Source organism: Atractosteus spatula, chromosome 12 (assembly GCF_055471065.1).
Source record: "Atractosteus spatula isolate fAtrSpa1 chromosome 12, fAtrSpa1.hap1, whole genome shotgun sequence".
Taxonomy (NCBI): domain Eukaryota; kingdom Metazoa; phylum Chordata; class Actinopteri; order Semionotiformes; family Lepisosteidae; genus Atractosteus; species Atractosteus spatula.
Genome location: NC_142717.1, coordinates 3,910,568 through 3,936,957, shown reverse-complemented (window position 1 = coordinate 3,936,957; position 26,390 = coordinate 3,910,568). Strand labels below are relative to the sequence as shown.

The 26,390-nt window shown below is 42.0% G+C and overlaps 1 protein-coding gene across 4 annotated transcripts; it reads left to right on the top strand.

Moving 5' to 3' along the window:
• Positions 1–238: 238 nt before the first annotated feature.
• On the top strand, positions 239–25,626 carry ubp1 (upstream binding protein 1). Of its 4 annotated transcripts, none has more exons than XM_088928785.1 (16): positions 257–390; positions 12,010–12,161; positions 12,348–12,424; positions 12,902–13,007; positions 13,754–13,860; positions 15,421–15,573; positions 16,131–16,241; positions 17,082–17,189; positions 18,517–18,614; positions 20,090–20,144; positions 20,240–20,333; positions 20,618–20,708; positions 21,753–21,874; positions 22,362–22,504; positions 23,197–23,248; positions 23,559–25,626. In XM_088928785.1, the coding sequence occupies exons 1-16, from the start codon at positions 317–319 to the stop codon at positions 23,594–23,596; spliced, it is 1,581 nt and encodes a 526-aa protein (XP_088784911.1). In that variant the 5' UTR covers positions 257–316; the 3' UTR covers positions 23,597–25,626. The 4 variants fall into 4 exon arrangements, with proteins under 4 accessions (XP_088784913.1, XP_088784911.1, XP_088784910.1 ...); XM_088928784.1 differs by lacking the exon at positions 257–390 and adding an exon at positions 4,599–5,478; XM_088928787.1 differs by lacking the exon at positions 17,082–17,189 and having other exon boundaries at positions 239–390.
• The last annotated feature ends 764 nt before the right edge of the window (positions 25,627–26,390 follow it).

Genomic DNA, 26,390 nt, shown 5'->3' with positions numbered 1-26,390 from the left:
ACACTTTGCACATCTGACAAGCCCCTCTCCCCTACATTTGTGGGGTTTTAGGCACGTGTTTGGTTTAGTAGTCAGGGAAAGAGAGAGATTTTTCCTCTGTGTGTGTGTGTGTGACCCCACCCTCTCCGTACGCCCGAGGGCAGTATTGTTAACCACTAGGTAATTATTGACTGTAAACTGAAAGGAGGGATCAGCCTCATGTCACGGTTCCCCTTGAGGTTCTTAAACAAGAGAAATCTAGTTCGTCAATGATTGAGATTTGTTTCCGGCTGCTGCCAGACAGCTGAAGAGTAAAGATCTGCAGCCTGGCTTGAAAATGCTCTTCTGGCAGTCTCACACAGAGCTCTTTCACCACCACCAACAGCAGTATGCCGGCAACAGCTACGTGCGGTGAGAAAGCGACACGGTGTATTTTTGAAGCTTAATCGATTTGGTACTCTCCCAGGTTTCGCAAAATATATTTCCGCCTGCATTACAAGCGGTCCGAGCGGAGACGCGCATTCATTTTTTTTTTGTCCTGACCTGTAATTTTGAGTACAGTTCAAGTTAACATAGAAAGGTTTCGTAAATAATGTCTGCAAATGCCGTATGCTTACAAGGTGTGAAGAATACCGTAAATTTCCTTTGCGCTACAGTTTATATCTGCTTACCTGGGTCGCTCTTATATACTGCTTTTGGTTTAATAAAATTAATAAAAGCCTTTTAATAAAAACGTTTTCAGCCTTAGAATAAAGCTGTTCCCACCCGGATATAGATAACAGTATCTGGATGTGTTGAATTTTTTCGGGAAATTAGGAGCACTACATTTCTAAGATATATCTTCCAAACATACATTATTCTACTTATATAGTCGCAGCTAGTGTATACAGCATGTATCAACGACACCCGTCTCGAACAATGTTACACAGTTTATTAAATGTAATAATTGCTTACGTATGCGTTGACAGTAATAGCTCTTATACACAGCAGTTTTCAAAAGCAATCACGTCCTTTGTCATAAATTAGTTCATTCACTAAAAAAAAGTTCACCTACAGTATAACTAAGCCACTTTAATAAACCCAGAAGTGATAACATTGACCTACATAATATAACATTTATATAAACAGTGAATAACGTTATTGTTACAACTTTAGGATGAGTGCTAAGATTAGTGAAAAGTTCAGATTTTAAATTTGACTTGTCTAAAGTCTTGTCTAAACAAACACGGAATAATTAACTTCTAAGATCGTTGACATGTAAACGCCGTTTTGAAGGACGGAGTCATGTCTGTCGCATGAAATTAAAAAAGCCTTTAAAAACCTTGCAATGGAAAGCACATTCGCAATAATCCAACGAATATGTATGTCCCTAGCGGGTCTGAAACAGCTTGAACGTTTGTGGGATGTGTTGACACGCAGGGGTTAACGCCTATGAGCGACTAAAGCAACAAGTTAATCTGAGCTGCCAGTTAGCAGAGTTCATCTAAGGACATTGCGGTCAGTAATCAGTGTGATATTTGCAGTTGTTCTTCTCTTACTGCATAAACATTTCCATCAACTTTTTAAGCATCCTTTACGTTAGAAAATACCACTCAGTCAGTGTTATAACACAGTACTGTACTTACATTGAATGTCGCACGTATATTACGGTACTTGACGGGAAAAAATGGTATTCCATTTAAACATTTCCCAGGTGTAGCGATTTCCATCTGAAATCACCAAGCTTTGAAACAACGAAGGACCACGGGCAGGTTTGATTTTAAATTGCACAATCACTCTGGGGCGAGACGTGTGGGATTCAGTTTGCGGGCCACAACACTGCTGGAGGCGGAAACGACGCCATAAGGACAGTAAATAAAGTAATATTGATAATCATAACAAAGACATTTCGGAAACGGAGGGAAAAAAACATCGTTTTAACCCTTGTTGCGCAAATACTAGCTATCCTGATTAAAATAGTAAATGCGGCGGCGGGGGGGTGGGAGCTTATACATTGCATAGTGGGTGCCTGTGCATAAAGGGGGTTTTCTTTCAAAATGTTCACCCCAGGGAACTGTATTCTGAAGGCACGGCAGGCTGAGATATCCAGGTACCCGACATTTCTGCTCTCCCTGCAGAGGCCGAAGTGTGTGCAAACGGCCCTGCACCCCAATCCACAGTTGCCAAGACGACTTGCTCCGCAGAGCCCCACTGTCTCCTGAGAATATCAAGAGACGATGCAAACAAGAAGAGGCCATTTGGTCCAGCTGCTGTAGTCCGCCTGCACTTGCCTTATTGGGGTACTCTTGACTGTACCTGAGACTTGTTGTCACTTGTAGTCACTGTGTTTAGCATGAGCCGTTTTAAAACCATTTTCCTGAACCTGCCCGTTGCGAAACGTTTTCCGCTGTTTTTCCCCCCCTCCCCAGAAACGGTTTTGGGTGGCTTCGGCTTGTAGGCTTTCTCTGCAAAACGAAGAGAATTATTCGCGCTCGGGCTTGGAAACAAAAGTGGCGTCTGTAGCTACATACTGGACTGTACAGGTCGTTTTTCTCAGGGTTGTGTCATTAAGCGTCCAAGGCAAATGAAAAATGAAAACAAATGAAACTTCTTTAGCTCTCGGGGATGAACATTAAGCATTATTGCTAAAAGTGGAGCTGTGTCTTGATAATGAAGCATGCTGTTATTGTATATGGTGAGGATATCCTGGAGGTGGACTATTTTTATTTCGCACAGCTCTACAAATGAGAGATTTGCGTACAAACCCGGAGCTGTTGTGTTGTTGATGATGGGGCTGCCGAGATTTCATTTTGCCTCGGTGACATCAACTAGGTCGTTGATGGGACTAGTCAAATACGCCCATGGTGAGGCCATACTTAAATGTTACAGCAGCTGGACTTGCAACCATATCGAAAGATGTTTCCGTGGCGGCAAATTAACCTGAGAGTCTACCGTACATCTGGTTTATCCGCCGGGAAGTGTGATCTTAATAGTCATCGTTGCTGGTCCTAGATTATTATTATTAACCATTGATTGTGAATAACCATCGTCCTTTCCAGGCTGCCGGGTCTGCAGGGTGAGGCTGCGGCTCCGAGGCTGTAGGACTAAGCAGTAAATGAAAACGGATGGGTGAATGATCTGTTGTTTTCTTGAGCGAAGGGAGGAATGGGGCTAACAACACCAACGTTTTGTGGTATCACGACATTGGCACGATCTGTAGTCGAGACAGGAAGTGTGTCCTGTCAATGACGGATACTGCGATGGATATGCGTGTATTTCATGGTCATTTTACTCCATGGGATCAGGAAATCGTTATTAATTTCTCTGTTACGTTTTCAATAATTTATTTTCGATTCACAATCAAACAAGGCAGAGCGAAAAACCATTAATAAGAGACACGTGTACGTCGCCAATGAATACGGTAAACTATAACTGGAGCCTAGCGTGTAAAAAGTCGTGTTTAAGGCAGGGTTTCGAAGTGTTGACTGACTCGTACGACCTGAAAATAGGCAAGGAGATCACGGAGCAAGGAGTCAGAAGGCATCGTCTCCCAGGAGGCGAGAACTGGAAGACAGCGAAAGATACGAAAACCAAATCCCTGTTTTAGCCTGGCTGTAAAGTGTGCCGTTTCATGTACTGTAGTTTGCGCTAGTTGACTCAGAGGGTGGCAGTGTTTTTACACGAAGAACAGCTCGGTGTTGCGTTTGTCTTCCGACAATATTTTTTTTAAAGAATTTTTTATTAAATGTATAAAGAATTTACAAATACAAATACAATCAGAGGATCAAATTAGGTACAAGAGAACAAACACAAACAGAAAAATAAACAGTTAACCGCCAGAGGTAATAAGTAAGTTATATGATTAAATTGTATTTTTTACATATATCATGTTTTCCGTGTCTTCCGACAATATTATTATAAGATAGTGCTGGGGGCGTGTATTACCATTTTTTAGGTCGGTCCATCCCAGTTAAATGTTTGTCACGCTACAAAGGCGCGACATGTCTACTTTGAGGCAGGGCAAACATGTTTTTTTTTATAAGGACTTGAAAAAGACTTGAAGGACTTGAAAAGCCTTGAACCGGCCACTGTCGCACTGGTCTTTCCCGGGGGACCCTGCTGTTTGGGCCGGAATCAAATTTTATGGGGAATCAACTAAACAAAAACGGAAACGTTTGATAAGGGGGTCCCCCCTTTTTTTTTTTTAGTTTCAACCTTTCAAATCGCTTAGAAACGACTAAGGTTAGATTTTAGGTAGGAAATAAAGGGTAGAGGAAAAGGCACTACTCTACAGTACCGCCGCAATCACAGCCGACCTGCGCAGAAGGGGCGTAAGTTAAAAAAAAAATCGTTGAAAACGGCTATTGGCCGCCTGCTGCCCTAACAACCGGAGACAAGCCCGGAGGATCCAGCCAATGAAACGCGCTCGCAGCCCGCCCTCCCCCCCTCTCCACTGTGATTGGACTACATTCGCGTCTTTCAAAGGGCGGTTGAATCCGGATCCAATTACCGCCAAGGGCCTCCCCTCCCTCGGAGACTTTCTATTGGCTGGAGGGGTTTGCCACGCGAGCGGGGCGCCCTTGCTGATTGGTCAGCGCGGCGGCGGGCCTCACCGCCCTGCGGCTGGTGTCGGAATCGAAGGGCTTTTTTTTTTTTTTTTTTGCAGGGGAGCGTGGGAGGCCATGTTGGCGTTGTGTGTAAGAGCCGCGACGGTTACTCTCCGCGGGTTAAAGGAAGCCTAGCCGAGCTCCGGCGGGGAAATACGCCCCTTTTTTTTTTTTCCCTTCTAATTTTTCTTTCTGGCGCCGCGCACAGCCGGCCCAGGGCGGTCAGACCACCCCGCTGTGGCCGAGGTCGCGATGAGAAAGGGAGGAGAGGGGTTTCGGAGGAGAGACGGGGCCAGGAGCGCATAGGGCTGTGCCTTGCAGGGCGGCGGGGACGCGGCCGTCCGGGAGCCGGCGTCCAGACCCCGGGCGATCCCTGGCCGCTGTGTGTGCCGCTGGTAGATGCCTCTCGGCGAGGGCCTCGCCCTGCACTTAACCCGGCCGGCCGCCATGGTGTGCCGCTTTGTTTCGGCCTGAACCAGGGAGGCGGCTGCTGCTTCTCCTCTTTCTCCTTTTTTTTTTTTTAAATGGTTTCATTTTTATTTGCAGTACCGAGACACGTTCTTAAGGCTCGGTCCCGGGCGCGTTTTGACCTCCCCCCGCTCCGCCTTTAAATGATGGTCGTGACTAGAGGGTCGTGGCCGGCGGGCATTTCCTACGGTATCGTGCGGGTCGCTGGCCTCCTCCGCCTGACGTAACACCCCCCTCCTCCTCCTCCTCCTCCCCGGCCGCCCGGCGCGACGTCTGCGGCCACGGTGGAGCCCGCAGGTTCAGACCCGGAGGAGAAGGAGCTGGGGGCGATGGCCTGGGTCCTGAAGATGGACGATGCCGCCATCGAGTCCGGCCTGGTGCACGACTTCGACTCCAGTCTTTCCGGAATCGGGCAAGAACTGGGGGCTGGCGCCTACAGCATGAGGTCAGAAACCCCCCCCCCCTCCTCCCCCTTCATCCCTGTGCGGTCAGCGGGTCGCTTTATGAAGGGGTGGGGGGGTCCTTTCTGCGTGCTTGCTGTGTCGGGGTGGGTGGGTGGGTGAATGCAGTTTCGTGTCAGAGGTGCTCTTTTCCCCTCGCACATCGTATAGGACAGGCTGGAGGAGCACAGCCGACCACCAGCTAGGGCGCCACGGCAGAGCTCTGAAGCAAACGCATCGTGTCTCCGTGTATTGCTTGTGATGAGCCCGGGGGAAGGATCTGTAGGTTAGCTCATTTCACAGGGCAAGCTGGAACGCCCCTTAGAGTGTATATATATATAATTTGTTCCACCCGAATGCTTTGGATGCTTGTGCCAGGCTCCTTTGCGCAAATGAAAGGTCGGGTTGGTGCCTGAGTTCATTCGAGAGAGTTAATGTGTGTATGTGTGTATATATAAAAAAGAAATAATTGGTGATCTACTCTCCTAACGACCCATATCAACATTATATGTTATATGAATTGACTGCAGTTTTTTTTGGTGCCAAACAGGGTGCCCTTATTTTCCTTAGGAAGGGCCCAGTTGCACATTGCAGTTTTAGTTGTGGGTGGCATCTGTTCTTTAATGGAAGACCCGAAGAAGGCCCCACAGCCTCCACACACGTCGTGTTTCCTTTCTTCGCTTCTCAGCGCGGAATAAACCTCTACTTGTTCTCTAATTGTGCCTTTATAACTGAGCTGCAGGCTTCACTGCAATCATTGAGCTGGTCTTTAGTGCACAGAAATACAGCCGGCAGTAAAAAAAAAAAACTCTCTTGAAAATAGTCCTCCAAGCCTTGTCTGCACCCCTGGAAAGGGTTCTTCTCGTATCGGAATCCCTCTGCCCCGTTATCACAACTGCACTCACAGAAGTGCTTAGGCTGTGTGTTGACAGATTAATAGTTCCCATGTGGGCGGTTCGAACAGAACAAAAGTGACTTGAGATGCTTTATTGAGTCATTCTCGTCATTTTCATGAAACGTGTGGCGGTTTTCTTCCTTGCAGTTTGTTTGCCCCTAGGATAGACGTTCTCATGTTCCTGTGTTGTAGTCTGTTGGTAACAGTCCAGGGACTGTGGTTTGGGTGTGTCTAGACACCAGGTGCCGAACTCCTTAGGGAGTGTTATTTATACATATTGCACCAATAATCCCACCAGAAGCAGTTTGGAAGAGGCAGTAAAGATTCCAGATACCTTTTGTCTTAAATCCTTTACAAGGAGGATTTATATGCATCAACGATGTACTGCAGACTTGTCTTTGAAAGTTGTTTTCTGACATTTTCACAACTTTGGCCCTTAATTCAGCCTAGTCTGTGTGAGATGAAGCCAAGTTTGTCATGTAGCAAATCTTAGCTCTCATTCCGAGTTGTCAACAGCCTGAATTATGTATGAGCAGCCCATGTGAAGTGTTATAGTCACTAATGATTTAGCAGACAGATCTAATTGACTCCCTGCCAGATGTTCCTCACCATGAACATCACTGGGTTCTCTCTACACACCACTAAAGCTAAAAGTCCAAAATACACACTTACCTGTCAGGATGAACTGGTATCTTAAATGGTTATGGTTTCAGTTGAAAAAGTCCTTAGAATTGTTTCTACATAAAGAAGGAAAAACATTAGGTCAGACACTGCTCCTGATCAGCATGTGATAAAGGGCTCCGTTAAAATGTCTATGAAAGACAAAGATTAAGTACCAGTGCCATTTAACGATGAAAGATGTGGAATGTTCTGAATCAGATTAGATTCAGATCAAAATGATGCTTTTTTGGCAGAATTTACTTTTGGTCTTGGAAGAATGTGGGTGTCGCAGGTTTAATGACTTCGGTTGTAAGCGTTCTCTTAACATTGGGTTCAGTAAAACAATTTCCCGTAATCTCACAGGTTTGTTTTTAAGGTAATTATACTCACGGTTTTGTTAAATATTTTAACCTCCCCCTTAAGCAGTACCCACTGTTAAATTACGCTGGTTAGGCGCATCGCTAAGGTGGGGAAGTCACTTAGCAACCGCATCTTGGATTAGATGGAGATGCTGTCCCTGGCAGAATAAGGAATCAACACGCATGTGGTCCACAGAGGAAAAGAACAACTCAGTATCTTCTTCTGGTGAGCTGTTCCCTAAAGCAGGAGACCAAAACCCAGAGCCTAATGTACAGCACTAAAAACCCAGGTCACGGGTTTGTTTTTTTTCCTGTCACAGGTCTAGCATCTAAAGCAAAAGAATGTGGTTTAAAAAGGATCTGCCTTTAGCTTGATTGTGGAGAGATTTTTATTTTATGTTTACATGGCCTTACATGGGCAGCTGATTTAAAGAACGGTCACTCCAGTTCCCACCTGGGACTTAGCTAGGCCGGATTTCATGATGAGTTTTCCGGTGGGGTTTGAGGATTCCTACGCTTCAATAAGATGTTTACTTTTTTGATTTCCGGCAGAAGAATTTACTTCTGCCAATGTATGAACTGGTGTCATTCCAAGACAAACAGATGTGATCATCTTTACATGAGGTCTTCACATGGTATCTCACTGACATCTTCAGTGAATTATTGTCGTCAACAGGTTTGCATTGCAAAGTGATGCTGGCTTTGTAATAAAAAAGAAGTGCATTGTAAAGCTACAGCGCGCTGCTTTCTATAAACACTGAAGACATGCCCATGAAGCCATCACTAGAATTTAATTTCTGTTTGCTGGTTTTAGTGAAATGTGTTTTTTAGTGTTTTTTCCATCAGCATATCATGCATATTTCAGCACACTTTAAGCATACTGCTTTAAAACATCATAATAGTTACAGATTTCACGGGTAATGTGATGTAATGTGAAGAAAACCCAGCAGCTCAGAAAAGCGACACAGGAAAGATAGTGCTATCACCCTGTTCTGGGAGAGCCTTTAGGTTAAAACAAAAAAGTGTGGAGTTTGATAAGATTGTTATTCTTGAAACCTAGGTCAACTGTAAATTTTCCTAGAAAATGGCCAAATGTATCAAAGAAAATAAGTGATAAATTGGTCTTCTCCTTACAACATAAGCAACAGATTGTGAAGCGATTCATCTGCTGGGTAATTGTTTAAGTGTTATTATGATGAACAGACAATTGAAAACCTTCTGCAAATTAACAAATGATGTTATTTAAAAATAAAAATCTTTTGCTTTGTTGCCTTACTTTATTTTCGCCACGTGTAGCTCCAGGACATGCAGGTCTAACTAGTTGTCATAGATAAGTTGTTTCTATAGTTCAGTAACAAAAGTTAACACTCTACTAGGGTGTAGGCCCAGCGTTTCACATGATGAAGCCGGAAGGATATTGCTTTCCTTCCACTGTCGCCCTGCCTGTCATGTTTGAAGGCGTTTCTCAGACGAGCGGTACTGCAGGGTTGTCAAGATGTTGCCCGTGTTCTCTCCCTCGCCGCCTCCAGTTGTCGGTCCGCTCGACGCAGGCGCGCGCTGTCTGCACCGGAGAACTGGTCCGGAACAGCATGTCATCTTCAAAGTACTGCCAGCACAGCTCTGGGAGCAAATTACTGGGATGCGCAGAGCAGAAAGTCACGCACTGTAACAGAAGTACTGCGTGGATCAGCGGTTTATTTTTTTAGGAAGCAGAGGCAGATCCAGAGGAAGCCGAGCTTCCAGCTTGGAAATAGATAACCGCATGTGGTGCTTGTGCTTATGAGCGTTTGCTGCGTTGAGGTCTTTCTTGGGAATTCATGTAGAAGAATGTTTCTTCAACTCACAATTTGTGTGACATTCGTCAGGAGGTATAAACCTTTCTGCCCAGTAAGCTAGTTACAACTTTTGCAGACGTTTTCTCCATTAGTCTTGCACATATTTAGTGTATAATTAATGATGGAGTGACAGATCTGTACTACATTTGTAGCGTTGAAAAGGGACTGTATATTCTGGTCTAATCTTGTTTCTATAATCCCATTTAGGTTTTAAATGAAAGAACTGAATGCATTCTTCATCACATTTGCTGCTTCTTAACTGTGATGTTAGTGCTTCTCTTTCATTCACTGTTTTGTAAGTCTGTATTATTTTTTTTGCCAAAAACAGTGTTTATTCTCAAAAGTGCAAATGTTTTTGTACTTTTTGAAAGGCAACATGTTATAAGAAAACCGGTGAGTTGTGCCACTCACTGATGGAGTCAAATTCAGAATTACCTGTATTGTACCCAGAAAATTGATGGAATCTGTAATTGGAGAACTGAAGGTAACATAAGCCAAATATATTAAAATGCGCAGTGTGTGCGGTGGGAAGCTGTCTGTATTGGCATCTGTTATTATGTAGTTACTGTTTAAGTCTACTTATCTGCCAGGAGCATGGTTGCACTTCTAGGTTTGTAGCCTTTACAGTGTTGTGTTACGTCACTTATTATAAATGTGAATTGTGGAGTGTAAAAGGTGCACCTCGGTGGGTGGAGTACAGCAGCTGTGAATGGTTGAGGAAACATCCTGGAGGTCAAGGAGAATCAGGAAGGGGATCATCGGCACTGCCTGCCAGATTGTGTTGTGCGTAGCTGTCAGGCGGTGTGTGGTAGCGGGAGGGGAGACTTTGCTTTGGAAATGATGGGCACAGGAGAAGGTCTCCAGCCTGCGGAGGGTGCGCTGCAGCAGCAGGAAGGAGGCTGCAGAAGGATAAACAGGTTCTGGAACTGGGCCACATGCATGCTCTCTGGCCTTCCCCCCCCCCCCCCCCAACCCCCCGCCCCCCGCCCCCCTTCACTGCCTTCACAAGAAGGTGCATAAGAATGGTATCTCCTCCCTCCTAGCAGAGCTGAAGCAGTGTCCACCGTCCGCGGTTAAGAATATAAACAAACCAAAGACCCAAATAGTCCGGCGTTGCCAAGGATGTTGTCGTTAGACTCCAGAGTGTCCCGTGATGGCTCTCCTCTGTAATCTGGAGTGTCTGATTCACTCTTCACGTCCTCTGTGTGGGGAGATGAGCTGGAAGGCAGGGCAGCTGTCTTCCTTCGTCGGTAGCAAACCAGATCCTTTTTAACCCCTGAGCATCTGATTACTGCATTTTCTTCATGTGTTAAACTGGGGGGGGAGTTAAGATCAAGCAACAATTTCTGTCAGTCCTGGTTTTCATTTCTTCAGTGGGGAACCCAAAGAGGTAAATAAACCTTCGTATAGCTTTAGCATCATGGATAATCAATTGATTGCAGGATTCTTTTGGGGGGAATCGCAGAAGGCACACACAGATAACCGTTATTTCTTGAGTCGCACAGGATAATTCAGTACCCCAGTATCCTTCACAGAGACAGCGGGGAGTTCATGAAACGTTGTGCTCAAGAACAAAAGTAAATTGTCTTGTCCATGGTAACTTGATGTCACAGAAACACAAAAATCTGAAATTGTCTAAATTTGATCGGTACAGGACAAGATTTCCTCAGAAGGGGGTGAATACTTCTACAACGCACTGTATAAGAAGAACTTGTTTAACAACCTTAATATTCTTTTTCTTTTGAGTAAATAATGCTGCATATTTGTATTTTATAAATGCCTTTTAATATACTGTAGCTATGCCCAAATGTGACCTGCACCCTACAAATGGTTTTAAACCTCATTTAGCATAAGACATAATCTAGTTCCTAAAAGTATTTATATAATAAATTACTCTTAAAAACAGCACAGTACAGAAAAACAGTACATTAAAACAGAGAATGGTAATTAGCCTTAAGTGTTTATCTTCAGCACAGTTCACAAATATTTGCAACAGTTTGACACTACTTAAGTAAATAGTGCCAAACTGTTGCAGACGTTTGTGAACTGAACTGTTTGTGAAATACTTAAGGCTAATTATCATTCCCTATTCTGAAATGATTAGATAAATTTTTTTAAATTCAATTTAGATTAGCGAAGAAGCAAATTAAGCTTTGCACTTAGTGCAAGGGCACATGTAGTAGGTTGTATATTAGAATTGTTTTAAGTGCTGTAGATGTTTATTATATGACCACTGAACTGTTTCCCCCATTTTAAGAATGTGAAATATTGGTCTCCTCTACTATTTAAGTCCTAAACTAGATGACCCGAAACAGTGTTAAACAATAGTGAAGCCTTTTATTTATGACTTAACAATGCAAGGAGTTCCGCTCGGCAGAAATGCAGTAGCTTGTGTCCCATGTAGTGGACCTCCAATTAAGACTGCTCTAGAGTGAATAGAAAATATTTAGTTCGCTGATTGCAGGGGTATCGTTCTTCACGCATTCTAAAATCAGTGCTAGGTATGAGTTACAATGGCGATCAGAAAGTTGGAAGTTCATCTACTGCAAAAAGAGTATTCATACAAATATAATTGAGTGTAACTAATACTGTGACATTCTGCTAGCTCAAGAAGCTGTCGTGCAAGAATCTTGTTTATAATTGAAAGTTTGAGGGGGAAAACAGCCTATTTTAACTACTTATTTAAAACTTCTTGCTGACATAACTTTTCCTTTGCTGTGCATGTTTTATGTGTGGTTTCATTTCATCTGTAAAGGAAAATAAACATTTGCTTTCTCTTCTGCCCAGTGATGTCCTGGCACTACCTATATTCAAGCAGGAAGATGCAAACCTTCCCCCAGAAAATGAGACCAAAAACCCTCCATTCCAGTATGTGCTGTGTGCCTCCACCTCTCCTGCCATCAAACTGCATGACGAAACACTCACCTACCTTAACCAAGGTGAGCGCCTCCGAGAGGATCAGGGTTTCAGATTGAAGTGCAGGTTAGGTTATCGTGATTCACCTGTGAATTACCCAGATCCCAAATCTTTCTGCGCAAGCTCAATTTCTTGTGAATCCTTTTTGCATGGTTACACAGCGGTAAAAGAAATCCGGCTCTCATTTAAAAGTTTCCTCCCCCCCCAAGGTCAGTCTTATGAAATCCGAATGCTCGACAACCGGAAGGTGGGAGACTTGCCAGAACTCAACAATAAGACCGTAAAGGTAGGTCCTTTTATCTTCCGTACCTCTTTTGTGTTTATCCTGAGTGAGTGGATATAGAACTCCAAGACTGCCAGCGAACCAGCCTGCTTATTCTGCTGGAGTCCTTTTTCCAACATGGGTTGTTAAAATAAGCCTGGGGCTGCCTTTTGTAGGATATTGGTTTTTGTTTTTTAAACGTGTTCCTTAATACTCACTGATGTACAATGAATGGAGTGTCCAGAAAAGCGCTATATAAGTGTAAGAAATTATAAAGAATACTACCAGTATTTGACATATTTTGGAACTGTGCATAATCCTGGATTCAGTTCAATGCAGGGATATCAGCTGTTGGCTTTGTTACGACTGGTTTGTATGTCTTGACACATTTTGAACGGGGTTTCCTTAGAAGAGGGTTCACAGTTATGTATTGATACCAGCAGGAAAACACCCCCACGCGTTTGCTTGGTGTCCTGAGCTGGATGCTCTCTTGTTCTGCAGAGTATAGTCCGAGTGGTGTTCCACGATCGCAGACTGCAGTACATGGAGCACCAGCAGCTGGAGGGCTGGAGGTGGAATCGCCCCGGAGACCGGCTCCTGGACATCGGTATGAAACAAGAGCAAACCAGCCCTGATCCCTTCTCCTCGCATGGATCCCTTCTCCTCGCATGGAGAAGTTCCTCCTCCTCGCATGGATCCTTTTCCTTACAGTTGAGCTCTTGTGCACTGGCGTTTCAAATCGGTTGTCGGTAAACGTAAATATAAAAGCTGATGTCTTTATCAGAAGTCTCTTTAAACAAAAAGTTTATAGTGAAAATTACCTTCTAGCGATGTCATCACAGCAGTTCCTTTTTGCCCTTTTGAGAATTTTTTTTTTGCTTTTTGAAAATGTTCAGAGATGTGTTAAGACACCTTAAATTGTGGTGTGATTCTGTTTTTGATTGCGAACTTAAGTCCTACGAAAAGCACCGAGTTCTTTGCGTTTAGAAAAATTGTTCTTAATTCCTGTGGGGGAAAAAATGAAGTCTTTGCAACTAGTTTCTCTTCCCTCAACTGATGAAAATATTACATGCCGAACATAGTCTGACCACCAGCAGCCAGCTTCCATTTACCTGTGTAAGACAGGGTGGGTGCCTCAGTGCACCTGGGCTATTCCTGAGGGCAGTGACTGAGTGGGCCATGCTAAGGTTGATGTCAAGTATTTTGAAAGAATAAAATAAAAAATATTGAACTTTCCACAATGTTTTTTGTGCTTTACTGAATGTTCACTTTTAGGGAACCCGTCTGCTTACTAAAGCTGTCGTCATCAGTCACCTGCTTCGCTAAACAGGCGCGTCTTTTCTTCTTGTACAGATATCCCGATGTCTGTGGGCATAATCGACCCGAGAACGAACCCCACTCAGCTCAACGCTGCAGAGTTCCTGTGGGACCTCTCGAAGCGCACTTCAGTCTTTGTCCAGGTATATCTGGTCTTGGGATTCATCTTCCAGCCGCCTTCCCCTTTACAGTAATTGCTTTTGTACACTGCAGATGTAACTAAAAATGTGTGGTGTAAATTCCAGTCATTAGATGACTTAATTACCCACACTTCTGAGCAGAACTGTTGCCCTCTCTCCTGGTTAGGTGTGCTTCTCGTTCTGCCTCTGCGCTCACTTAATTGAATAAAGGACTTTAATAACTGCACACATAACTTTTTTGGGGGGGGGGGGTCTTAGAATCAGTTGATCATTCAAAAAATTATTTGTCGAACTCGTAGGCGTCCGTTTCTCAAGGATTAAAATAACCAAAGAATAGCCTGTTCTTTCTGTCTCGAAGCAAGACCTCCTGTGAGGAAGGAGAAATATGATAACAAAGTAGCAAATCCCCATTCAGAGACACGTCTTAGCAATGTTGGAATCTGTCCGGGTTAATGGGATAAAATGTTTTTTTCCTGTTTAAATACTTTTGTTATCCTTTGTGGCATAGCTTTTCTTCCAGATTCATCTTTGCACAGCCCTATCCTTTCTCAGCCTCGATGCAAAGTTGTTTTTTTGTTCAGTGTAGAGTAGACGTACATATCTCTCTATAATGATGATTGCTGGCGCACAGAGCGTGCAGTGCACACGAGGCTGTATTGAGCTGAGAGAATTATTTTCCGTCTGTCCTTCCGAGTGGTTCAAGTTTGGTTAAAGCAGTGGTGACCTCTAGTGGTAGGAAAGGAAAGTGGTATTTCGACTCCAAGGCGTTTTAAGAGGCCGCCAGTGTGGGTTTGAAAAGGTTTGGGTCTTTATGTAGATTCTTCCGTATTCGTTAAGGCATTGTGGGACAGGCACCAAAACCAGACAGAATGCTGAATCAAGCGACACTGTGCTCGAGCCTTTTACAACTCGCTTCCCACATCCCATTTGGAATATTGTCTTCTTTTCCTTTACCGTATTCCAAAAAGGATGTGATATCCTTGAAAAGAGCTTAAAGGCGAACAAGAAGAATCTTTCCTGGCCCGAGAGGATTGTCAAGTTTAGATCAGAAAAGTGAGGGTAAAGGACCTTGGATCCCCTCAGTCTAGAACAGAGGCTCTCAGCATTTTCTAGAAGTGTTGTCGGAGGCGATTAGCAGTGTGAGACTGCTGATTTTATACACACTGCTATAACTGGTAGTAGAATACTTTGCTTTGTTTCTGGGGACCACCCCCCCAGACAGAAACCAGCCTCCCCTGGTCTGGAAAATGTGAGGAGGTTTGATCCCTCTAAAAACCTCAGTAGGTATCGACAAGTCTGTTTTACACTCTAATGAAACAAGGAATGGGCTCAGAACTGTGAACTGAAGGAGTTCATTTAGGGCAGCATAGAAACTGCTTCTTCACAAAGAGTTGTGGGTGTCTGGAACAGGCTTCCCGAGTATGTGGATGAGGCTCTAAATCTGAGCTCCTTCAAAAATAAATTTTAGACTCGCTTTGCTGGCAAGGTACCAGAGTGTCTCTAAGAGCTCTGACACCTCGGCTATTTTAAGTGGGAAGTTAACACTTGACCTCTTTTTTGCAGGTGCACTGCATTAGCACAGAGTTTACTCCCAGGAAGCATGGTGGGGAAAAGGGCGTGCCTTTTCGGATTCAGATCGACACTTTCAAGCAGAACGAGAGTGGAGAGTACACCGATCACCTTCACTCCGCCAGCTGCCAAATCAAGGTTTTTAAGGTAACAGTTTCCCCCAGCCTGGATTGTTCAAGGGGAAGAAACCACCCTCAGTTCTGCGGGGTCTTGTTAGAAACGGCTGCACGCTTCTAGTGCGATTCCCTCGGTCTGCTAAGGACCACAGTGCAATTCGCACATCCCTCCTGCCATCCTTTCCGCTGGATACAGCCTGTTTGTTACACGTGAGAAAGTGGGTCCGTTCTGTAGCATTCTACAGCTGCACTTGAAAACCCGAAACCAGCACAGCTGCAAGCTGCAGAAGGGCACGAGTCAGTGGGAGGGAGCACTTTTAACAGTTTTATTATGATGTATTTCAAGGCAATTTTAACAAGATCTTATACACTCAAATATCATTTTAAGCTTGGTGGCTACGAAAAGCAAAGGTTTACTTGCCATGTTTTCAAGTGCTTGTTTAATCCTGTATCTGACTGTGTCCTGTGATGTGGCTTTCGAGTGGGGGGGAGGGTCTAGTGAGGGGAGGCAGTGGTACGAGCAAGCCAGCGAAGTGTCTTCAGTGTGCACATGGCGTGACTCTCCCATTCCTCAATCTGACTGAATAGCCAAAAGGAGCGGACAGGAAGCAGAAAACCGACCGAGAAAAGATGGAGAAGAGGACAGCACAGGAGAAAGAAAAGTACCAGCCTTCTTATGACACAACCATCCTGTCTGAGGTAATGAACAGCCAAAGGAGACTAAGCCAAGAGCTTGAACAGGGTTAGAGTTTGAGAGCAGAAACCCTAATTGTAGAGATTATCCCTTCCACTTTTTTACATCTTTCAAAAAATCAATTATCATTCAAACCCCTAAAATTACTATATTTGAAGTAAAACATTGTCACCCCTACCCTCTTTAAGAGTGTGTCCTCACCAAGATGTAGAATATGAATTAGGCAGCCTTTGCGTGCCACTGATTCTGATACAAAAACAGATATAATTAGAGGAAGCAGTGAGGCCAGAAAGTGTGTACACCGAGCTGTCAGCTGTGAGGTTCAGACAGTGGACTATTAATGCAGTTATCGATCATTAAAAAAAGCATTTTTTAATCTTAAAAGCAAAATGGGCAGAAAAACATGTCTGTGACCTATACAGTACATTTTTATTGAAAATATGTTCTTTCCAGGTGTCACAATTTATCGAAGGCTTCGTTGTTTTTTAGTTTACAGTAGATGATTCCAAGTCTTCTTTGGAAGCAATCTTTGGACTATGACATCATAATCCTCATTAAAAGTTAAGGTTACCTATTCACTGCTTGTAAATTCAATGTTGTGAATATTTGGGTGGAATGAGAACAAAACAGTTTTCTCGTTGAATTAAAATGAACAGCCAGTCTGGACTTATGGGCACATAAGCATTGTTGGCACGGCCGAAGCCTCATCAGGTTAATATCATCGTGATTACCATAATCATGAGAAACGGCTTCGGATAATTCTGTCCAAGTATAGAAGTGGTGCTGCATAACATGTGCTCACTGTGTAATTAAAACATTGATCCTAGTCTTTGGTGTTTGTCTAGATGAGGCTTGAGCCTATAATAGAAGAAGCAGTTGAACATGAACAGAAAAAGTCCAGCAAGCGGACTTTGCCCGCAGACTGCGGTGATTCTCTGGCAAAGCGAGGCAGTGTAAGGACTTCTGCTTACCTTTTAACTGTGAGATTCACGCGTGGTGCAGAGTTCAAAGTGTTAGATATAGGGCTTCTGCCACTCCATTGTGAACAGGCCTGGCTTGAGCCTGGCTACCTCATGTGGAAACCCTCGCTTAGCAGCCTCTTGTACTTCCCTCTCACTGGATGTGTGAAACCACTCCTAAATCTAACACTCTCAATGGTGCTGGGAATACAAGAGAGAATTCTTTTTGTTTTCCTTTGGTATGCTCTCTTTTTTTGTGTGTTAATTTGGTGTTACCTGTAAGGATGTTAAAGCCCTTTTTTCTTCAGCTTGTATATTACTGAATGGTTGTGATCTGTGGCGATGATTGTCACTTCAAAATTCAGTGGTGCCGAAAAGTATTTGTACACGCTATTAAGTCAATTCAGTCATCATACACTAAGTTCTTTTGCTTTCATACCAGTTATTTTGATTTAAAGCAGTGCACTTGGGTAATTGCACTGATGAATGCAAATTTCATTAAGCGGGGAATTACGTAAACCTAATATTTTTATATATGGTTGTTTTTAATTGAGGAAACTCAAGCTCAAGGGGAAAAAAGGGCATTGACAAGTCAGGAGAAGCCACAGTTCGTGACTGTTCATTGTCATATAAACACATTGTCCTCATCATTTACTGTAGAACACAGCACTGAAACTGGTAGGGGAATTACTTGCATATTATGTAGTTCTTCTTTAAGAGTACATGTTTTGTACAATTCACTTGTCTTGAAGGCAGGAAAAAGTTTTGATAAAACTGTGATAACAGTGGTAAGGATTCATTCCGAGATTCATATTAATGCTGTGACATGAATTCATTTAACTCTACAGCACCACATTACAGGACCAGCAAGTCCAAATTGCCCTATAGATTTAAACAAATAACTACATTAAGAGCTGGTTTCACACATCTTGATTAGCACTAATCTTGGATTGATTAAGGGCTAGACAGGGTCTGCTGTATGACAAACCAGTGTTAGCATTAGTCCTAAGCATATTTACCTTCAATAAGAACATCCCGTAGTCCAAGATTAGTGTTAGTGGTGTTTGTGAGGCCATTGGAAAACATTAAGAGAAGAATGTTTATTTTGCTAAAAGTATTAAATTTACTTTTTTACTGCAGTTTTTTCATCTGACTTTTTAGTTGAGTTTCAGTCTCACTGTGACAGCCTCAGTGTGTGATGAGCTGTAGCTGTAACAGAGTGTCTTGCAATGCATTTCATTATATTCATGGTTTGTTAAAGACGCATACATGGGCAAGAAGTGCTTCTTTAACCAGGGTATTTGTGTTTTCTGTACTGCAGTGTTCGCCTTGGCCAGACAATGCTTACGTGAATAACAGCCCGACAGCTACTCCAGCATTTACCTCGACAGCACACAACACTTACACTGTCCCAGACAGGTAACAGTCGGGCCTTTTATTAGTATTGCATTTGTGATGCGTGTACACGCTACACTCGTAGAGCAAAGAATGCATTTTAAAAACTGAATGGCATTTGATAAAAATCAAATGATTTGAAACCGAACAGGTTGTCCTCTGGAACCTCCTATTAGAAGTGTAATATTGAATAATGCAGTATTTGATGAACACTTGTTTGAGAGTTCCTGTTAGGTAGCGGATGTTCTCTCTTTTTACATAATGCTGTAAACTGGTTATCTGACATTACCACGTGACTAAGATCACGCCATCTCCACACAGCCTATTCCAGCACACACCTCTAGCACTTCAGCCCTGTCCACTTGCAAAGCATCAGAGTTAGTTACTACATATTTGGGAAATGGTCTGTGGAACCTCAGACTAATTTTCTGTAGGATATGTTTGTGTAAATGGTAAACAAATCGGAGAACAACGGGGTTTGTAGTAGCCATGTAGTAGTTTGGTTTCTCAGCCAATGAGCCGTTGTTTGTCTTTTACAGCAGATTTTCTTAAATTACTGCCAGCGTACTTCATCGCACTATGCATTTTTATTCAGTCTGATCAGCTGCAGGTTAAACAGCTGATCGGATATACCTGAATATTTTCAGTGGAACCTGTTTGCATGCAGCGTTACGATACATCTAAAATGCTTGGTAATGATGCGGCTGCTGTGTAGTGCATGATAACAGTCCCATAAATGTCTTGACCTGGGTGGGGAGTAACAATTTCTCAAGATGTCTTGTGCATAAAATTGATTAGTCGCCAGTCAACACTGAAATGCTTGTTCTGAAGTACAAACTGGAAGTAACTAAACAGAAGCAGACATGCTATTTTGAAGGAGATTTTATTTACTGGAAAGCATATCTACAAATATGAATCTCTGTAGTCTTTACATTGGGTTTAATTTTTCGTTTTTTTAAAAAATGTCAGATTACTAGTATCTGGCTAAGGTAACAGAGGCATCGTTGGTACATCAGCAACTGCCCTTCTTTTGTGCAATTGCTTTGAAATTCACAGAGTTGCTGTGCTTTTATCACACTAGAAAAACAGCAGACATTACAAAGGTAATCCTCAACACAACATTTTGGTAACACTTCAGTTTATGGGTAATCTACAAACCTTTCATTGGTACTTTATTACAGAAAAACAGCTTGAGTGCTATTTGATGGAATGACAAATACATTCATCATATGCATCTCATTAGTTAAACGTAATATAGCATATTCTTACCTATTACCTGCAACATGCGCCTAGCTGGTTTCATACAGGGCTGTCCACCATTGAAGTATTGGTGTGTCACTCCTCAAGAACTAAAGCATGGCTTACAGGTTGCTGCTAAACAGATTGTTACAAATTTTCATGATGATTCAAATCTCTTAGCATCTGGTTTATGAATTTCTGTTTTGTTTGTATTGTTTCATATCTTCATGTTTAATTTTAATGTTTGTTTCTGTTCGTAGTAATTCTTCATCACCAAATCATCAGGGAGATGTGACTGGCCACGTTGCTATGGAAGTAAGTGTTCTTTATTTGTAAGGATTTTCACATTTGGATCTAAAAATGGTAATACACTTTCTGGAGAATTAATTTTCTTTTTCCTTCTCTCCTAGCAACTTAGTCCTACAGCCTCTATACAAGAAAGTCAGCAGTGGCTACACAAGAATAGATTTGCTGCGTACACTAGGCTATTTTTAAACTTCTCAGGTATAATTTCTATTCTTATGAATTCCTGTGAACTAAGTATGATCTGAATGCTGTGCGTAAATAATTTCTTTATTTTTTTATGTGTCATGGTATAAAGTGGGGTATTCTCCCATTTCATTGCAGTAATGACTGAAAACATAGGTCAGAATACTCAGTTTGAATTTCAGAATGTCATTAAAAATAATTTAGAGGCGTTTCAAATTTGTTACGTTATGATAATTTAATGTGGTGGTAAAATTTGTAGGATTATGAGGCTGACATTTATTTGTTGGATTTTTTTAAAGGATCTGATTTGCTTAAATTGACACGAGAGGATCTGGTTCAAATTTGTGGCCCAGCTGATGGGATTCGACTGTTTAATGCACTTAAATCAAGGTAATATGACTTAATCCGGCTTGCTGCCAGCTGATGTGATGGTCTTCACTAGTCTTGTCCCGTTGAATCATGGTATTTGCTTTTAGACATTGTAGTGAAGACGGAGAGTAAAAGCTGCAAAGGCTTTCTCATCAGTTTGCTGCGGTGGTGATGTCAGCTAGTTGAAACGGTTGTCCTAGTTTTTTAGCACTCTGGAATTCCTTGAAAAGTGTTGCTTAAGTACATCAGAAAGTTTACCCATAAGAGGTAGCCATTCAGCTCAAAGTTCATGCTGCTGAAACCATAACCTGCCTCTGAGGAGCGTGTTCCAGACTCATGCCGCGGTCCTCTGTTTAAAAAAGTACCTCCTTTTCTGCGTTTTGTGAATGAGCCTCACTTTAGCTTCCTTGTCTTCTTGTTTCCTTGTTCTGAAGAAATCCAAAGGACCGACTCTGTCTATTCCCTTGAGGGTTTTTAATTTTAACGTTTAAAATCTTTGTCATCTTCTCTATTCAGTTCTCACAAGGGTTAGTACTTTTAGCGAGCCAGAAATAGGCCTTCTTTTAAACCCTGGGAAGTATCTTGTCATTCTTCTCTCGACTGATTCAAGAGTACACGTCTCTGTAACACGGTGATCAGATCGTGTACAATATTCTAAATTATTAGCGCTTAGTTCAATGCTGCTGTTAGACTGCTTTGGCATCTAGCAAACAGTTATTGGCAAGTTAATAATCCTTGCTGTACTGCTATGTTGGTACATTTTGTTCTGAGCAAAGGCTAGATATTCCTAGGTTTAAAACCTTAAATAGTTACAATTGTTTACAGTGTAAAACTAGCTTCTTTGTGAATTTCAGTCTTTTTAATTCCATTCTTCTTGTTCTAAAATAGATGACACGTTTCAGTTCTTTTGCAAATTTGTATATGCACTATGCAGTAACCAAACCCCTGTCTTCCAGTTCCAGCCTTGCCCTAACTAAAAAAAAAAATATTTGAATTTGAATTTTTCTTTACACATTCATCAGCCCATGCTGTGGCTCTAATACAATGTGTTCTGACTTATTACAGGTCTATCAGGCCTCGGTTAACAGTCTATGTGTGTCAGGAAACACCTCAGACTAAAAGGCCTTTGCTGCTGGATGGCTGTCATGAGACTGAAAATGGGGAACACAGCAATAGTGCAATATATGGTAAGCAACCTGTAATAGCTGTTCTTTAGCACAGGGTTATTATTTTTTACATGGCCTTAAGACCTGCTGTAAGAGCGGTGCTGAAGAAGGAATAAGGGGCACTCCGTATCAAATGGCAAAAGAAAAACATTTCAGCTGCAGAGTTACGGTCGGGCGTGCAATCAGGATTTCAAACTAGTGGAATTCTTCTCATCAACTAGCGGCAAAGGTATACAACTGTCCTGTTTGCACTGCATCGAATGTTTTAATAACGTGCTGTAAACAATGGTATGATTTCAAGGCACATTAGTGAGGAAAATATTCACTAGGGCTACTTATGACTAATTCTTGGCTATCTGTATGTTGAGTGCAAAGTGTTTAGAATTGTTGCATTTGATGCAAATCAGTGATGCGTGTGTTTTTTCTGTTTTTTTTTCCTTTGGTATCGTCATCTTGTCATTGAAAAAACATGTGGGTTCTGTAGCCTGTTAATATTCTTTATTCCCAGTGTATCATGCCCTCTACTTAGAGGAGATGACAGCACGTGAGCTAACAAGAAAAATTGCCTCCGTCTTCAACATCTCCCCCAGTCAGATCAATCATGTTTATAGGCAGGGTCCGACAGGCATACACATTCTCCTCAGTGATCAGGTATCGTCGTCTTGGCCTTGCTTCTTTGAATGGTCTTTTTGATTGATTTAACCAGTCATGTTATGATGTATTAAACTCCTGGGTGGGACAGCTCGCCTTGTCATACAGCTGTTTTTCCACACAACCCTAGCCTGAACCCCAGATCTTGCTCAGAATCTGATTCGAAATGTCCTTTAGCAATTCCCCTGCGGCACACTCCAAGTGCGTTCTGTCCACTTCATCGTGAAAAACATTTCAGAACATTGGTAATAATCCTGAAACCAACATAACTGGTGTGTATGTTATCTAAATCACACACATGTAGGTTGCCAGGCCCTTTGTGTATGAGTGAAATGTTCAATACACTGCAATATCATTGCCAAACAAGACCATTGTGTGCTACGGTGTATCTTATCTCTGTTCTTCAAGAAACAGTTTTTGTACTTGCGCCAAGGTTATTCTCAAGATACCCAGCTATATTGTTTTGTTAACAAACAGCTGGATGGGATCATCAGATCTGTTTACTACCAAGTAGTAATGGGCCACATGGCCTCCCCTCCTTCATAGCCTTCTTATATTCTCGAGCTTTCTGATGATATTTTCACCCATCGTTTAGAGAATGATTTCTGTCCTTATTGTATTATGACATATATGGAAATGTTCTTTAGGTCTGTTATTTCTGTAATGATAAGCTGTACGTTTCTTTTTTATAGATGGTATACAATATTCCAGATGAAAGCTGCTTTTCAGTCAGCACATTAAAAGGTATTTGTTTATTTCTTTGAGCCCTTTGATAACCAATTAATTGCTTTTATAGTTAAGTTATTGTTGCCAGATTAATGTCAGAAATGGGTACGTGTTGTGAATTAAGTCTTCAAAATAAAGACTTGCTGTTAAAAATCTGTTTTACTCATAATAATAGTGTATTTTCTACTTTTGATGGAATATTTTCAGTTGCATTTACCCATAAAATGAATTTGTAGAACACTCATGGCAAGATGTATAAGTACATTAGTGTTATGTAACATTTGAGCTTTGTGTAATTGAAGTTTCTAATTCTGCTTTCTTGCTGCAGCTGAAAATGGCGAAGGTTACCATGTCATCTTAAAGTGAAAAGAGTGCCATGACGTTTTTACGAGCTGGAGAAAGATTTTCTTCTTTTGCGAGTGGACCATCGAACATCATTACAGGAATCACTGAGCAAATCCAAGTAAATGTTAGAATCTGACTTCAGTGTATAAATTGTTTCATATTGAAAACACAATTATGGGGGAAGGGGATGGGCTGGTTGGGAAGGGGTTAGAGAGCGAAGCCTGTTTTCCCACCTCTGCCTCCTCTCCCTGATCTCGCAGCGCCTGCTTAATGCTGCAGCTTCTTCATTCCAGCTTGGAAGACGCCTCTACCACGACGAAGTAAACGATGCACAGCCTTAAACTGAATCAGGCAAATAAAAGGCCAGTAATGAAATATATTGTGTACTACTATATCTATTGTGTAACTTGAATATATAGAAAAAAATATTGTTCTATTGCTGTTGTACTGGGAATGGATTGAAATGAACTGTAGAAAACTGCTTCCTGGCTGTGCAGAGAGTTCATGAGATGATAACGGGTTTCTTTAGAGAGAGAATTTTTCTTTGTTATGCATCCTGATTGCAAAGGGACCCCCATTTTAAAGAGCGCTTTTATTCTGGACAGCCCTGCAGCTATAGCTGTCGAGTCTCTTACTTTGGGTTTTTTTTTCTTGCAATAGATTTGTTAACCTTTACTCGAAACGAGTCTTTCAGGTTTATTTTTTTGCGAGAAGGTTATTAAGACGACGTTCTCTTAACCAGACCTATTACTTTGAAACACATCGATGGTGACTCCTCAAAGACTCAGAATTCAGTTGTGGAGACCACTTGACTCTGATGGGGGGGAAAGGGGCTTCTGCTGAAGGATCTTGTGAACAGCGCAGGTGACAGGAGGGAACACGCGGGCAGTGCTTTCCAGGTGTCCCGTAAGGCTGAGTTACCTGGAAATACGCAAAGCCTGTGACAAGAAAAATTGCATATAAAAGCAAACTGTTGCATATTATGCCATGAGGCTATTATTTTGTTTTAGATAGTTTTGATTTGGGGCTTCTTGAAGATGCTCCTGATGTGCCTCATTTTTTTTTTTTGTGCCATTCAAATGTTGGGTTGCACCTGTATGCACGTAGCACACAAGTTACTGTGAAGTGTCTTCTTGCGAGCCATGTCATCGAAAAACCACCAGGAGCCCCCAGTTTGTATTCACTGTAAGGCACATTGCTGTGGTTTTGTGGGAGGTTTTTAATCAAAGCTCTTACAGCAATTTTCATATCATTATTCCCCCCACTCCCTGTGGCATGAATAATGTGATTTGTTCATAGAGATATTTCAGAGTCAGAAGTGGCGGAAAACAGTAAATGGTCGCATCTGAAAACTGCTTCACCTTTATGCTTATTTAATATTATCCTTGATAGCAAGAGTCTTTCCTCTTTACCTCACAGGCCCTGCAGTTCTCACACTGCCACACTGACTAGAGCACCGAACAGCTGCCCATGTTTAGCTACTCAATCACAGTAAACACTGAAAAATACAGTAATCTTGAAGTACTCAAGTTGGGGAAAGAGTATTTTTTCAGCTTATTCAAGCCAGTGGTCCGTCAAAGCATTTCATAAGAGTTAACTGGTGCCTCCTTCGGCTGACTAGTTTCTGGTCCTGTTTTTGCTTGGGGTTTTTTTTTTTCATTTTAGCTTGCATGTTTTTTTTGTATTTTCTAGTTGTCTTAATTAGAGGCCCTGATGGTTCTTGAATCCTAAAGGGAAATATTTTAAGTTGACTTTTTAAGAAATTTTTAATTTTCTTTTCATTGCAATCAAGATGTTATGCTTTCTGCTGGTCATAGGACAGAATTCTTAGTTTGTCATGTTGCTTTATGTCTTGAAAGGCTCTGTATGGCATGTCTTTTGTTTGCCATTAATTATTAGGGCATGAGGGAAAGGTGGGGGGTATGACTTTCTTAAAGTTCAAAAATTGTCTTTCTGCACTGAAACCTACCTGTGTGGGGTTGTATGAGAATCAGCAATGCATTCATTGGTACTTTTCATATTCTACTGTAATAAAAAAAACTTAAAAATGACCAGAGTGACTTGCCACTTTTTTTCATGCTCACACCTGGGAGAAAAGGGAGAGGAAAAAACACCTGCGCTGCGAGAGTTAATAAACTGATTCGTAAGCCTTTGTGTTCATCCCAAATTGAAAATGTGGTGTTTCCAGCTTTTGAGCTCCTAGAGGTATTGTACAAAAATGGCATTCTGTTTCAGCTCCATCTTTCAATGAGTGTTTCTTCTCTGCACGTACCTTATATGGTAAACACTTCATCATCTTGCACTGAAAAATCCCACATCACGAACCTCAGCTGTAGTTTCCTCGGCAGGGGGTTTCGGAAGCATTTCGTTTACACCATTCGTACAAGAATCGGTAAGAGTTAAGCCCCATCTTTAGGTCGAAGTGGTGCTATTGGTCATATGCACAGTAACATTTATCATCAAATTTGTACTATATTCATATTGCACTAATTTTGAGGGAAAACAAATTTATATAGCACAATTACAGTGTCCTTGAATGCTCAACAGTTGTGATGGTCGAATCTTTAAGAAAGGTGACCAAATATTTCAAATAAATATTTAAGAGGACACCAGAATTAATGGTGGGGTAAGAAATGTTTTTAAAGCACCTTCCTACTGTTTTCTCTTATGAACTATCTGAAGAAATAAATAACCAGTAAACCATGAATAAAGTTCCGATCTGACTTATACAAGAATGAAAAGCTGAAAAAAATACAAGCATCGAGAATACTGTCCTGCTTTAAAACAAAAACTTTTCTGGTATAAAAATCCTTCC